Source organism: Ornithodoros turicata, chromosome 9, assembly GCF_037126465.1.
Source record: "Ornithodoros turicata isolate Travis chromosome 9, ASM3712646v1, whole genome shotgun sequence".
Lineage (NCBI taxonomy): Eukaryota > Metazoa > Arthropoda > Arachnida > Ixodida > Argasidae > Ornithodoros > Ornithodoros turicata.
Window position 1 is genome coordinate 22,990,628 of NC_088209.1, and position 12,777 is coordinate 23,003,404.

At 47.5% G+C, this 12,777-nt stretch overlaps 1 protein-coding gene across 1 annotated transcript in view; it reads right to left on the bottom strand.

Annotated features, from left to right (window-relative positions):
• Window positions 1–12,691, bottom strand: part of LOC135368378 (protein crumbs-like) — a 48,409-nt gene extending 35,718 nt beyond the window's left edge. The window contains exon 1 of the mRNA XM_064601595.1: window positions 11,508–12,691. Coding sequence (XP_064457665.1) covers window positions 11,508–11,541 — 34 coding nt within the window. The 5' untranslated portion in view covers window positions 11,542–12,691. The remainder of the gene's footprint in view (window positions 1–11,507) is intronic.
• Window positions 12,692–12,777: the final 86 nt, after the last annotated feature.

Genomic DNA, 12,777 nt, shown 5'->3' on the forward strand with positions numbered 1-12,777 from the left:
TAAAGAGAGGAGGGCTAAATGACGGACATTGTCGAACGCAACAACTACCTTTGTTTACATTAAGAAGAAGAAAAAAACAGCAATGTATTTGATTACCAATCTTATCGTATACCAGTATGTATATGTCTTATATCAGTATCTGCCAATCAGTATCTTAAATACTTGTGGTATTTACTGCTCTACTCTGATTACCTTCTTTTCCAACTGCTTGTTCTCCGCCTGGAGTACATTCTCTCAATAGTTAGTTCCCTTTTACACTATATTCTACATATCTCGCAGAATGCGGTACCATAAGACATGATCACGATATTCGCCCCTTTCTTTCGGCCAGCCACTGACATCCTACCAGGATGTTATAGCCACAATACCTCCAGACGGTGCTTCACTCATCTGTTGGCAGCCGTTTTGTTCCCTTCCACTGGGTCACTATCATCATTGTCTCCATTGCTTCTCCTCAAACGGCGACCTCTCTGACCGCGTCATTTTAACTGTCATTCTCACGCGGACAATAAGGTCCCCGGAAGAGCCTCGCTGCGCATCGTGCATGTTGCTGTCGTCGTCTGCGGACCTGTGGCAGACCGATTCTTTCTTCCAGGCACCTGACAAATGTCTTCCTGTTGAAAACAGAAGTGGTGGTTCCTTCCAACCACCCTGTACCATGACCCGGGGAGAACTTCCAGAGGTACTTCCTTGCGACACCGTAGATGATGGGGCGCACGACTTTGCAAACCGCTGAGCATTCGTTGTATTCGCCCCGATATCGAACGGTGTCGGCGCTCTGCGGAGAAGCGATGAACTACCGTGGTGTGGATAGCTTCCTCGCGCCGTCTGCTTTTACGAACTTTTTACTGCTTTTATGCCGCGATCAGTGCAGTGGGTGGAGCATTAGAGAACCGAACAGTATCGTACCATCGCGGCACAAGTGATCTTCTGGTGAATATACACAAGAATTACGGAAAAGAACTATCAACTCCGAACATCCGCCGGCGTGTTATCCACACTAGAAAAGTGACGGTGTCGCCCCCTATAGGTCGATCTTGCAGCGAATAGCGGGTGTAGAAGCAAATAGGGAGTTTGAAGGGGGCGCTAAAGTGCAAAAAATTATCCGCACGGAATGACAGATCCCGTTATCTTGACACCAAAAGAACACAAAACAAATGAGCGAAAGAAACCGCAATTTACGGTTTCCTTCTCCCACTCCTTCTAAAGAAGCGCGACAATGCGGAGAGAATTATTTTGTTATGGAGTATTTTCCCAACTTCCTCGCTGCTCCTTTCAGTGCGTTTGTTTCTGCATTTCGTGCGCTTTTTGTATAGCGACCCGAAGACAACTGTTCTGTGAACTACTTAATGAATTTAACTTCACTGCAGCACCCATTTAATGTCTCACATGTAATGGGGTCGGGTACTTCTCGTCGGCGGTGAAGCATCCCAAATCATCGTCATCATCTCTTCGTTGTTGTTCTTAACAGTTTCCTACAAGTGATGGCTGTGCGAGACGATTGCCTACACCAGGGATTTTCCCAGCACGGCCCACACCTTTCCAAGACCATGAAACACCCCTCTAAAGGCCCAAAAAGCAAGCAGATATGGGTGTCACCTCCCCCCTACGGGGTACCAACACCCCGGACCGGGGTATAAAAGAGGAACCGTCGCAAGTCAGTGCTGTGTCTTGTCTCGTGTTTTCGTACTATTTTTTAATTGTTTTATTTATTTTTGTAGCTTTGGAGTGGACTGTTACCATCAAGCCCAAATCGCCACCGTGTTCAACACCCCAGCCACACCCTCACCACGGGGTGAAAATGCTGGGAAACTCCCTAGGCCTGGACCTTTATGAACCTGCGAAAGGACACCAGTCAGATCTAGAGAGCTGCACCCCAGCATACAGCTGTATCACCTCGAGGGAGTGTTCCACTGCCACCAGGATGGGCGTGGGCTCCCACGACACCCTTTTACACCCTTTTCTACCAACTCAGCCAAGCAAAAGGAGAGGAGGCACGTTACTATAGAGGTAGGCATGCCTTCCGCCTCTGGAGTACGCGGTCACGTGAAACAGCGTGGGTTTACCGAAAAGAAAAAGAGGTACCGGCAACCTGACACCAGGAGCAACGGCACTTTTTGAAGTCTGGTCGATGTCTATCGGTCCGTGGAAGAAAGCAGGCGCCGTGTGGAGACGCCTTGCATGCGCCGCCAGGGGGCTTCTTGGAACACCCTTTCCTGTCGTCTGCTAAACAACGTTTCCGACCTTTTTTCCGACGCAAACACCGTCCGAAGGAAGCCGTTCGGGCGAACCTTGAACCGTAGCGACGATATAAACACATGCGCAACTCTATTTTTTAAATATTTTTTTCAGTGTTTTATTCGGAACACTGGTCACATGCCCGTGTGATAATGAAAATTTGGCCGAGTCGGTGACACGTAATTGACGGGACTTGTATGTAACATAAGTGATTGATTGATTCGGTGTTTTTTTTTTTTTTTTGGCGCAACAACAGCAAGGGTACGTAACTTTAATGTTCTGCTCATGTTACTCTATCTCAAATACTTTTGGGAGTAACTTGGTATCTATGCTTTTGAAAATGAGTGTTTAGTACGGAAACACTTTTTGGAAGCAACTTGTACTCATTATATAGGTTACTTCAAAGATACTTCGATGGTGATGGATAGAAGAAGAAGAAAAAAAAAAGGGGGGGGGGGGAGTCACGACTAAATCGGACTGGCTACCCCGATACTGCATTTTTGTGATCGTTCGTTTTGCTGCTTGTTTGTTTTTGGTTGGGGGACAGCAAGGACGCGAACAACAACTTTATTTAAATGATGATGAGTGGAGATTTTCATCGCCATTGCTAGCGGTAATGCGGTGACATTGAGTCGACTCACAGTGAGGACCCAAGTCCTATAGTGTGTATACGAGGTCCTACCTCGATATCCGTTCTGTGGCGGAAATGTCTGACCGAAGGCTACGCTGCTCTGTTGTCACCACCGTATTTCTCAGTCTAAGGAAGCGGACACGTACACGTCCGTTCTCAACAAAGGACGAGATAATGATGCACTTTGTGCGCTTTCGTTGGCAGCTATACCACTTACGTAATATGCTCACATCGCCGGAAAAGAAGGGTATTCCAACGACTATCTCTTTTTATCTCCATTTTGCCTCGATCTGTTGGACAGCAAATTTCGCAAATTGTAACGTGTAATTATATTGAACACACGAGTTACCTTTGTGAGTATTTAGTATTCAACTAAAATGATTTTCAAGGTTGTGTGTTTTGTACTCTACTCAATTACTGTTTGCCTGGTACTCAGTAACTTCGGTACTTTTCTAGTTCTTTTTTTATTCCGTGCTAGCGCCGCGAAGCAACTGTGGCTATGAGCGGCGTACAGACGTGGACAGATGGGGAGAGGATAGCAGGAAGGGGTGGGGGACAAGGGGGGGTTAGTATGCGTTCTGGGCCGACTTCAGGGGGAACTGTGCAGACATTCGTCTGGAAACTCTTCGCAAAAACCCAGGGAAAACCTCAGACAGCGCTGCCGGTTGCAGGATTAGAACCCGTGTCACCTCCCAGTCTCGGCCCTTTTTTTAGTGGTGGTGATGAACAGGAACAGCACCGAAAAGGGTACTGCTCCGACGACCGTTTTATAGGCCGCGCATTCAAGGACAAGCCTGATAATTGACCAATCCAAGAAGAGCATACAAGAGACAGCGCTTGTCTGTCTCGTCCACGTCTGTCTCCTGTAGGCACAACAAGGAGCAAACAAACGAGCTGGTGACGCGGAAGTAGTGGGAAACATCACCTTGAACTTGACCCGGAGACGGACTTGGACACAAAACAGACAGACACAGAAGTCGCCCTGTCAAGTTATAGCATGTGTGTCCGTCTGTTCTACAGACAAGTCATATCCGCCTCAAGCTCAAGGTGATGTTATTACTCTCAACCCCAGCAGACACTCTTCGTTTGGTCGTCAGTTCACTCTTGCTAGGAGGATCGCCTTCCACGCCGAGGCTGGGAGGTGACGCAGGTTCAAATTTTTTCCGGGGGGGGGGGGGGGAGGCAGAATGTTTAGGCAGGGGGTTTCACAGTACGGGATCTACACCTTATTCTGTGCGTCGACTGCGCCCTCAACTACGTTGCCATGGCTCAGGAAACCTACCTTTCTGGAATGGAAATGTGTATTTCACATTCTTAGTTCACATCCTATTCACCCACTTTCTAACCTGACGAGTGACGTCACACGAACAGCCAGAGGTCATCGCAGCACGTACATACTATTGACATTGACACTTATTTTGCATACCCTCATACGTACTGCTGAAGAGAGATATATCTGGCATTCGTTCAGGTTCCTGTCTTTCCAACGCAGGTATTTCTACTTGCTACGTGACGTCATACCTATATACATTGCCGGGTTCTTTCTTTCCCCCAGGCGCGGGTGAGTGCGCACGGCCGCATTCCAGACCTGTTACTTTGGCTACGGCTGAATACTGATACATAGTGCAATGTCGTAAATCAGGAGCGTCGTATATACTCTCCTTGATCTTCGACTCTTTGGACTGGTTCCACAGAGAGGCCACCTACGTTTACTCCGACAATAACTTGTAAGCGCGTGCTCGCGCATTGAGATAGGTGAGCGCTTCCGGTGCGACGCGGAAAACTCTCTCTCCCTCTCCCTCTTAATATATGCTCACCACTTTCTTCAAAACTGAGTTTGAGTCAGGCCCGGATCTAGGCGGGGAATGGGCGCCAGGAAGGGACCGGATGTCCTAACCACAACCTAGTAGATTATAGCGACCATGTCATAATCGGCAACCCCTATGAGAAGCTTGTCCGCACGACCCGCTAGGAGCGCTGCAACTCGGCCCACGAGATCTACGTCATGATTGGGTAATGGAAATTTGAATTTTGAACGCGCGGATGCGGACGTACGGCCGCCGTAGCAGACGACAGCAACACACAGCTCACATGCAACAGCAACAGCTCCTATGAAAACGCCTAGAATGATGACGATGATAATCAACTTTAAAAAGCATCTCTCGTGGGACATCCATCGCATGTACAAAAATGCTAAGGTAAGCTAAAGTACAAAGTACTCGTAGAAATTGAGGAAGCAACAACCGGGCCGATGAGTAGCGCCACCGCTAGCCTCAAAATGCGGCGCAGGAAAGTGGTGACTATGACATGGTCGCTATAATCTAGAAGGTCGTAGTCCTAAAACCCTTTTAACTTTTGTCGTCACATATAGTGCTTCAATTTACCGGATTAAAAGGCATTCGGTGCTTCTAAAAGAGGTTTGAGAAAAATGCACCGCAACATGATAGCTCCATACAGCCACTAAAGATGCAGTTTCTTTACCGCGACATACTTCTTGGAAGCGACGGAGTTGAATGAAACCATAGGGAACAGAAGAAAGGGGGGGGGGGGGGGGGGGCGTCCATGATCACGCCCAGCAAAAAACCTGTCCTGCACGGTACACATTCAGTTTAGGTCTTCGAGACTCTTTCTCTGTTGTGACGTAAACGCCTCATTTTGTGCCCAGCGCATGCACGAAGACACAAAAAACAAAAACAAAAAGGGGCCTACCATACTGCACGATTCGTGAGAAGCCCTTCTTAGCGTCTGCCTAGAAAGCTTGATAGGTACAGGGCTTTTCTATCTACCGAGACGGTGCCTTCACGGTGGTCCACTTCGTTGTCTCGGCACGTGATTCGCCAATCTTACGATACGTGGATTCCGTGATCCGCGGCACGAAGGACGAGACGCTGCGCGGCTCTGTTCTCCATCCAATCTAATCCATGAAACTCTATCCAATTCGTCGTCTCTGCACGTGATTCGCCAATGTTACGATACGTGGATTCCGTGATCCACGGCACCGTGTATTTAAAGGGTGCCTGGCCATTAATGGAACCTGCATATACCCGAGGCTCCACCCACTTTTGGAGGTATCTAGCGAATCACGGGTCGAAATACAGTTCCCAATTATCGCAGGCCATCCGGTACTTATACCTCACCCTTATTTACTGGGTGCCACCATTTTGGAGAAACTAGATTGACTTGGATTGAAACGGATATCACTAGTGACAGACCAAAGCGACGGATTTTGCGCCCACTTTTATCAACGCCATCTGCATGAAGATAGGCATGTTGGGATGATTTAGAACTGCAGAAATGGTTGCTCGCAGAAGTGATTGGCCAGGACAGCGGCAGAATACTGTTATCCCTTCTTCGTAACAGAAGGCTGCCGACATGAACTTTTAGTCACGTAACGTAAGTAGATGGAATCAAAAATGCCCCAAGATGTATGTATAAATAAAATTCAATGATATCATGCGAAATCTTACGCATCGGTGGCGTCTTTTGCGTTATTTTCTTGCGATCACGATCTTCACTAGGACTAACGGTAGCGACGAACCATGTCATTTTCGCGTAAATAATGACGGCGGACGAAAGTTTAGGCCGATTATTCAGGTAGTTACAAGAGGATGTACACTCAGAGAATAAAATTAGAGTACTTTATGCAAAAAATTTGTCACGAAATCACCGCCTCACCGCTCCAAGCATCATCTTCCATTTTGGAGAAATTTTGGTGTCATGGCTGCCCCCGTTGAAAACAACCACCAATGAAATGCGCCCAAGTTTGATTGACAGGTCGAGCCTCTTTTTTAGGCTCCTTCTAATGGCAGGACTTCCTTTTAATACATGGCACTGACAGCACAGACGACGTCATGCAGTGTATAGGCCGTGTCACGTCGAGTACCCGGGTACAAATCCCGGTGTTGGCTGTGCTGTATGGGATTTTTCCTGGGTTTTCCTCAGACGCTGTCAGACATGTGTCGGCACAGTTCCCTTAGAAGTCGGCCCAGGACGCACATCCCCCCTGTGAGGCCGGCAACGACGAGATCTTTCAAAGCTACCTCCACCACCACCGAGCAACTACACCTAGATAAAGAAAGCTTAAAGGGGGCACTAAAGCGCAAAAATTTCTCGTCGCGGAATGAAAAAAAGGCGTTACCTTGACACCAACGTAAAAGGAACTGGATTCATCCGTTGCGTCGTTCGAGATTTATGAGCGAAAGAAACTGCAATTTACGGTTTCCTCTCCTTCTCAAGAAGCGGGAGAATGCGGAGAGGTCTCGCATTGGTCTCCTCAAACGAACTCCCGCGAAGACTGGACTAACCATTCGCGCAGGCGACCAATGACGGAGCGCTCCACGTTGTGGATCTTCCGGAGAAGGAGGGGGAGATGGAAAGCAAAAATTGCGGGTCCTTCCGCTCGTAAACCACGAACGACGCAGCGGGTGACTCCGTTCCTTTTGTATTGGTGTCGAAGTAATGGAAACTTTCATTCCTTGAAGAAAATTCTTTGCACTTTGGTGCCCTTTCAATGCTTTTTCGCACGCATGCATATGGTGGTGTGCTGGTGGTTCCCTGTGATGTCGGCCAAGGACGCACGATTCCACCATGCGATAGTCGTGACGCTGCATGCAGACGTATCGTTGCAGACGTCGCGGTCAGGACGTCAGCCAATCGCCGCAGATGACACAGGCTTTGGCTGTGGCTACCACTGGCAACCATCTCCATATATGGTCAGACGCAAGGTCGACTTGGTATTCCATTGGAAAAGAACATGGAGGAAGGAAAATAAGAGCTAACGAGAAAAAGGAGAAGTGAGAAAACAAGATCTCGTTGGTGATTTGTGAATGATTCACTCACGTGGTTCACTTATTCATGCTATCGGGTATCTGGTAGCACGACTGGGTAAGAACTGCTACCTTGAACCGAATCCTATACATACCATCGTAATCTAGTGCTCGAACCAGGGGCGGATCCTGACCCTCGGTTTGGGGGGCGGTTTCTTTGTCGAAACGCGCAGTGGGGGAGGGGAGAGAGGGAAATCCAATGCAAAACCACATGGTAAAACTTACGGTTTGAGCACCCCCTCCTCCAGGATCCGCCACGGTGTCCAACATGTCAATACGAAACGCACTTAGTAGCGTTTCATTGTTGTTATAGTTGCAGGCGACGCTGCGGGATCACACGCCTTTACGTTTACGCCTTCTCGTAGATTTCTTTCTCAGCTACCAGAAGGTCTAAATATAGCCAAACGGAGCACTCAACACCATACATACAGGCCGTGAGTATGACAGCGACGATTGTTGGCCATCGACAGCCAGAATATATTTGGGTCACGAGAAAAGCCAATGGAGCTCACACTTCTACAATGACATCGGATCTCTTCTTTTGGGCTCGTGCAGATTTTGTTTAGTGGCGAGAGAGGACATTGTTCCGAATTGTGAGCTGCCTTTCGGCGTGATGGCAGTGGTACCTTGATCTTCGCTTGTTCGACAAGCTGCGCGCATCGTGATAAATGGGCCGTAATTTGGCGAACAGGTTATACTTGTACTCGGGTTACACACTGCATGCCTCTTGCACTCGTTTCTGCGTGAAGCACGATGCAGTGAGTGCGCTCGGTACTTTTTCTGGGTCCTCGAGGCAGCAGGGTACGCGGCCACAGGTTGACAATGTTGCTGATACACGGGTAGTGTTGTGTACTGCCCCTTCAAGTTACAGGCATACTACTTGGCTGTTTAGACGTGAAATGGTTCTCATCTAAACGGGAAGGTTATGAAACCATACAACAACAACAAAAAAAACACAAAATATTGAACAATGAACCCACCAACATTAGTAGTGTGATGCAGGATTTGCTCTTCTGTTTCTTTGTGATCTTGTCGTGTACTTGATTTTCTGCTTCTCGCTTTACGATAGCAGCACAACGAACATCACCGCAGGAACATTTCTTTTGCCCTTTACTTTCTGCTCACCCATTTGGGTTATATGGCAATAGGTTCTTCAAGTTGCCAAAAGACTTTCTGGCGGCACACGCGCTGAGGTTCCGGTCCGAACGGTGAAGTGTCGGACGCAGCCAAAGCGTTACAGGTCACACTGTGATGACGAACGTCGCACGCTTCGGAAAGCACACGTTCGGAAGCTAAATCAGGTAAAAAGAAAATGTGCGCGCGGGAAACGGAAATAGATGCGTACCATCACCACGTTTCCGGCAATCGAACGGTAAAATGCGAATCACGTACGCACCACAAATTCCCCTTCTCTAAAAAAAAAAAAAAAAAAAAAACAAGAAAAAATGAGAATAAATGGGGAATTATCACAACGAAACACACATCTACCTACCGTGTTTACCTCACGCGACATCGTACGAAACGCCTAGTCAACTTGTTATGCCTACCGTGTGCTGCTGACTCGAGCGACATTCCCCGGAATATTCTAGCGGGAGATGCGCAAAACGTCACCACAGGTTTCTGCTGCCACGGGGAATATTTTGCGGCTCAGCCGCAAGGTATTCCGCAGCAGACGACAGGGCCGATAGTGTCGTCTGCTATGTGCCCTATGTGCTGCTATTGGGATAGCAAGCCTCCCCCAGGATCGCTAACATTCCCTACCCCTTAATCAAGAACAAGAAGCTATGTGCCCAGAACATGGCTCCAGGTATTCGCAGGGACTTACACTCCGTAAGCAGTTCGTTTTTTCACTGGAATATTCCAGAGCTCGTGTGAGTACGGGGTTAGTTTCTTTTTACGTATAAATAGTGACCCTAGTGACGCTGAGATGGGCCGACACTTGACCATGTGTGGTTACGTCACTTTCCTCGCAAATATAGTGAATGAAATACGGGCCTCGAACGAAAGTGTACTAACGCAAAACCGAAAGGCTGCAAGATCTGCGATATCAAAACCAAAAGCCAAGCTGACAACGGCCATCTGGTTTCGAGAACCACCTGGCCGGAACAAGTCACGCACGAGACCCACTTCGCACACGTGACTCGGAAAGATGGAAAATGACGTCATGCTACCTTTCCGCCAACGAACGTTGTTGCTAAAACACCGGTTACTAACTTTGACGTATCGTGTTACATAAAGCTGACTCGTACAGTAACTGGAAATCAGTGACGATGCTTATGTTCTACCATCCCTGATAATCCCGTCTGAGCAGAATATCTCTTGTGCACAGTGCAACATGAAATTTAATTACGCTTCAGGAATATAATTAGCGCCGTTGCTGACGAATGGACAGACACGTTATTGGGTAAAGACAGAGTTGCGAAGGGCAGCCAAGACATATGATGTATGTCATGAGTAATCAAATGAACAAAAGCGACTTTTATAATCTTGATCTGCTAGCGCCTATGGGTCTCTCAATGATTTCTGTCACTCAAAACCGCTATAATTCCACGAGGCACTTAATTCCCGGCAAAAGTCACGTAATCGTAGTACACGTACTACAATATCAAACGGCCTTTCAGTAGGTCAGCTTATCTTACAAATAGACTCAGGAGCTTGAAGAGCAGAGATAGCTCACGAAGAGCTGACGGAGGAATCCTGGAATTCGTGATGCTCCGTATACAACACGGCACACACAACACAAAAACAACTAGAAAGAATGTACCCGCACTGTTCGAAGAGCGGTACAGTATAATCCTACTGCTTTATAGCCATGAAACAGAAAAGCAACCGGTAGTCATGGAAAAACGTTGCCAGCGCCAAATTCCACGCCCCACACGGCATGACATCAAATACGTGGAGGTGGCACATGACAGGCTGCCGGAACGTGTCGTAAAAATACATTTAAAAAAGAAAAAGAAGGACCCTAATCTAAGGAACAAACAGCAGGATAGAGAGCGAAGCACAAAGAACCATGCGTCGACAACAAAGATCTTGGTTGACCACTACAATTCCTTGAAAAAGGAACGGGCTACAAGCAAACGCCCACGCGTTGCACGGACGGAGATAAATACCGGCCGGTGGAAGCATGGGTTAGTACGATGACCCAGTGTAACCGATTGGCTCCTATACAGCTCTGGCACAAGGGTAAAGGCTATATTGTTCGTGATTCCAAGTGACAGGAAGGTCAACAGGTGCAAATTTCGCAAATCTCCACAGAGAAGAAAGCAAGATAAAAGTCGTGTCTCTCGAACACGTGGGAGAGAGAGGTAATAATTTGGAGAGAGAAGTGCTGCTTGACCGCTCCAATTATTCAGCAGCACTGTAAGTCATGGATGGATGACAATCTTAATTTAAACAAAATACCCGTTGCTCAATACCATCACACAATGTTCCACATCACGGGCAACAGAAATATTTCGTGTACATTTCTCCAAAATTATACGTGTTCATTTGATATTGCACACACTTTAAAGCATCCAATTAACCAGGAAAGAAAAAAAAAGTTAGAAGCTGTTGGTATCGCATGCTGCTAACGCCTTTCCGGGCTAGAAAAACTAGAAAAAGGCGCCCGAGGAAACATCGAGACAGCGTTACACCGCAGCAGCACACCTTTCGAAGTTTACCTGGGCGCGTTCCCATCGAGGTTTCTAGCGCAGACTTTGTATTCTGAATTTACTTATCTTCGCTCCACGGCGCCGTTGAGTGGATTGTACACTTGACGCCTCCCGTACACGCAACAAACGAATGTGTCAACTTTTGTGAGGTCTTACCTGAGCTCAGTAGACTGTACGCCAGACCGCTCATGTCGCGCAAAGGAAATCCGAAGTGTGCAATGTCACATTACGTTCTGATATCCACACCACAACACCAGAGAGAAAATCACGATCTTTTGCGACGTAACATCATAGCCAACACAACAGTAACCACGGTTACCAACGGCACGGCCCGACAAGGTATGCAGAAGTTTTGTTCACTGTGTGGCAGGTGGCTTAGAGGAGGAGGGAACCGAGCGATTCGGTGACGTTGGAGAAAGAGAAAATAAACCAAACAAAAATACACTAGAACACGTGGCGCCATCTATACACGTTTTTTGGAAGTACACATTAAAATGTTTGTCCTACGACTACTACTACCTACTACTACGACTTGTTTGGTTGCTTCCGGTTGTTTGATTTGAGATTTGAGTGCAGGCTTGTTTAGCGACTACTACTAGCCAACTCACCGGATGTTTGATCGTTGCTGTGTTGCTGATTTTGAAACGCCGTTCTTTTCTCTTTTTTTGTAGGGATTATAGGCGTTCGCAAGATTTTTTCCAGGGGGGTTGGGGGTGCAAAGTGTTTCCAAGGAGAGGGGGGGCAAAGCCAGCAAAGCGGTCAACTCATAGAGTTAATATAGGAGGACAACCCATATATGGCGACAACTCAAACTTATACGCAGCGGATCTGGCGGGTGAGGGGGTAAGGTTCACATGGATGTTCACATGATATCTGAGCATAAATCATGAACTGTGAGCAAAGAAGGCAATTTGCACATGTGACCTTGGAGATCCAGGGGGGAGAAGGAGAAAGCAACGCTCCCCCGTCACTTCTTGCACCCCTCTCGGTACGCCCATGGCGGGGGTAGCGAACTTTGCGCTGAGCTTGTTACTTTAAAAATCGGTGTTGTCTTCGCGAACACTTTGTCCTGGAGTCTTCATTGAGTTGGTCCCTCGCGATGCAAAACAAACGTGATCTGCAGTTCACAGAAAGACTGTGGGTTCCTGAAAGTACCTGGAAGAGTGCCTGGGCTGATGTGTGGCGAGAGTCCTGAAGTTTGACAGCACACAAGAGGATGTTCCTCAAACTCCATGAAATGTTACCTCGTTCTGCAGCACACCAGCTCGCTTGCACCATTTCAATTTGTTCATCAGTGATATGTGGTGTCCTAAAATTTTAAAACCCATTCAAACCGTACTATGATCCAAAAGTCAGTCCAAACGTTTTTGGAGCCAATAATAGCCAAAATATTCCCATACCGGAAGTGACGTTGGTTATGACAACA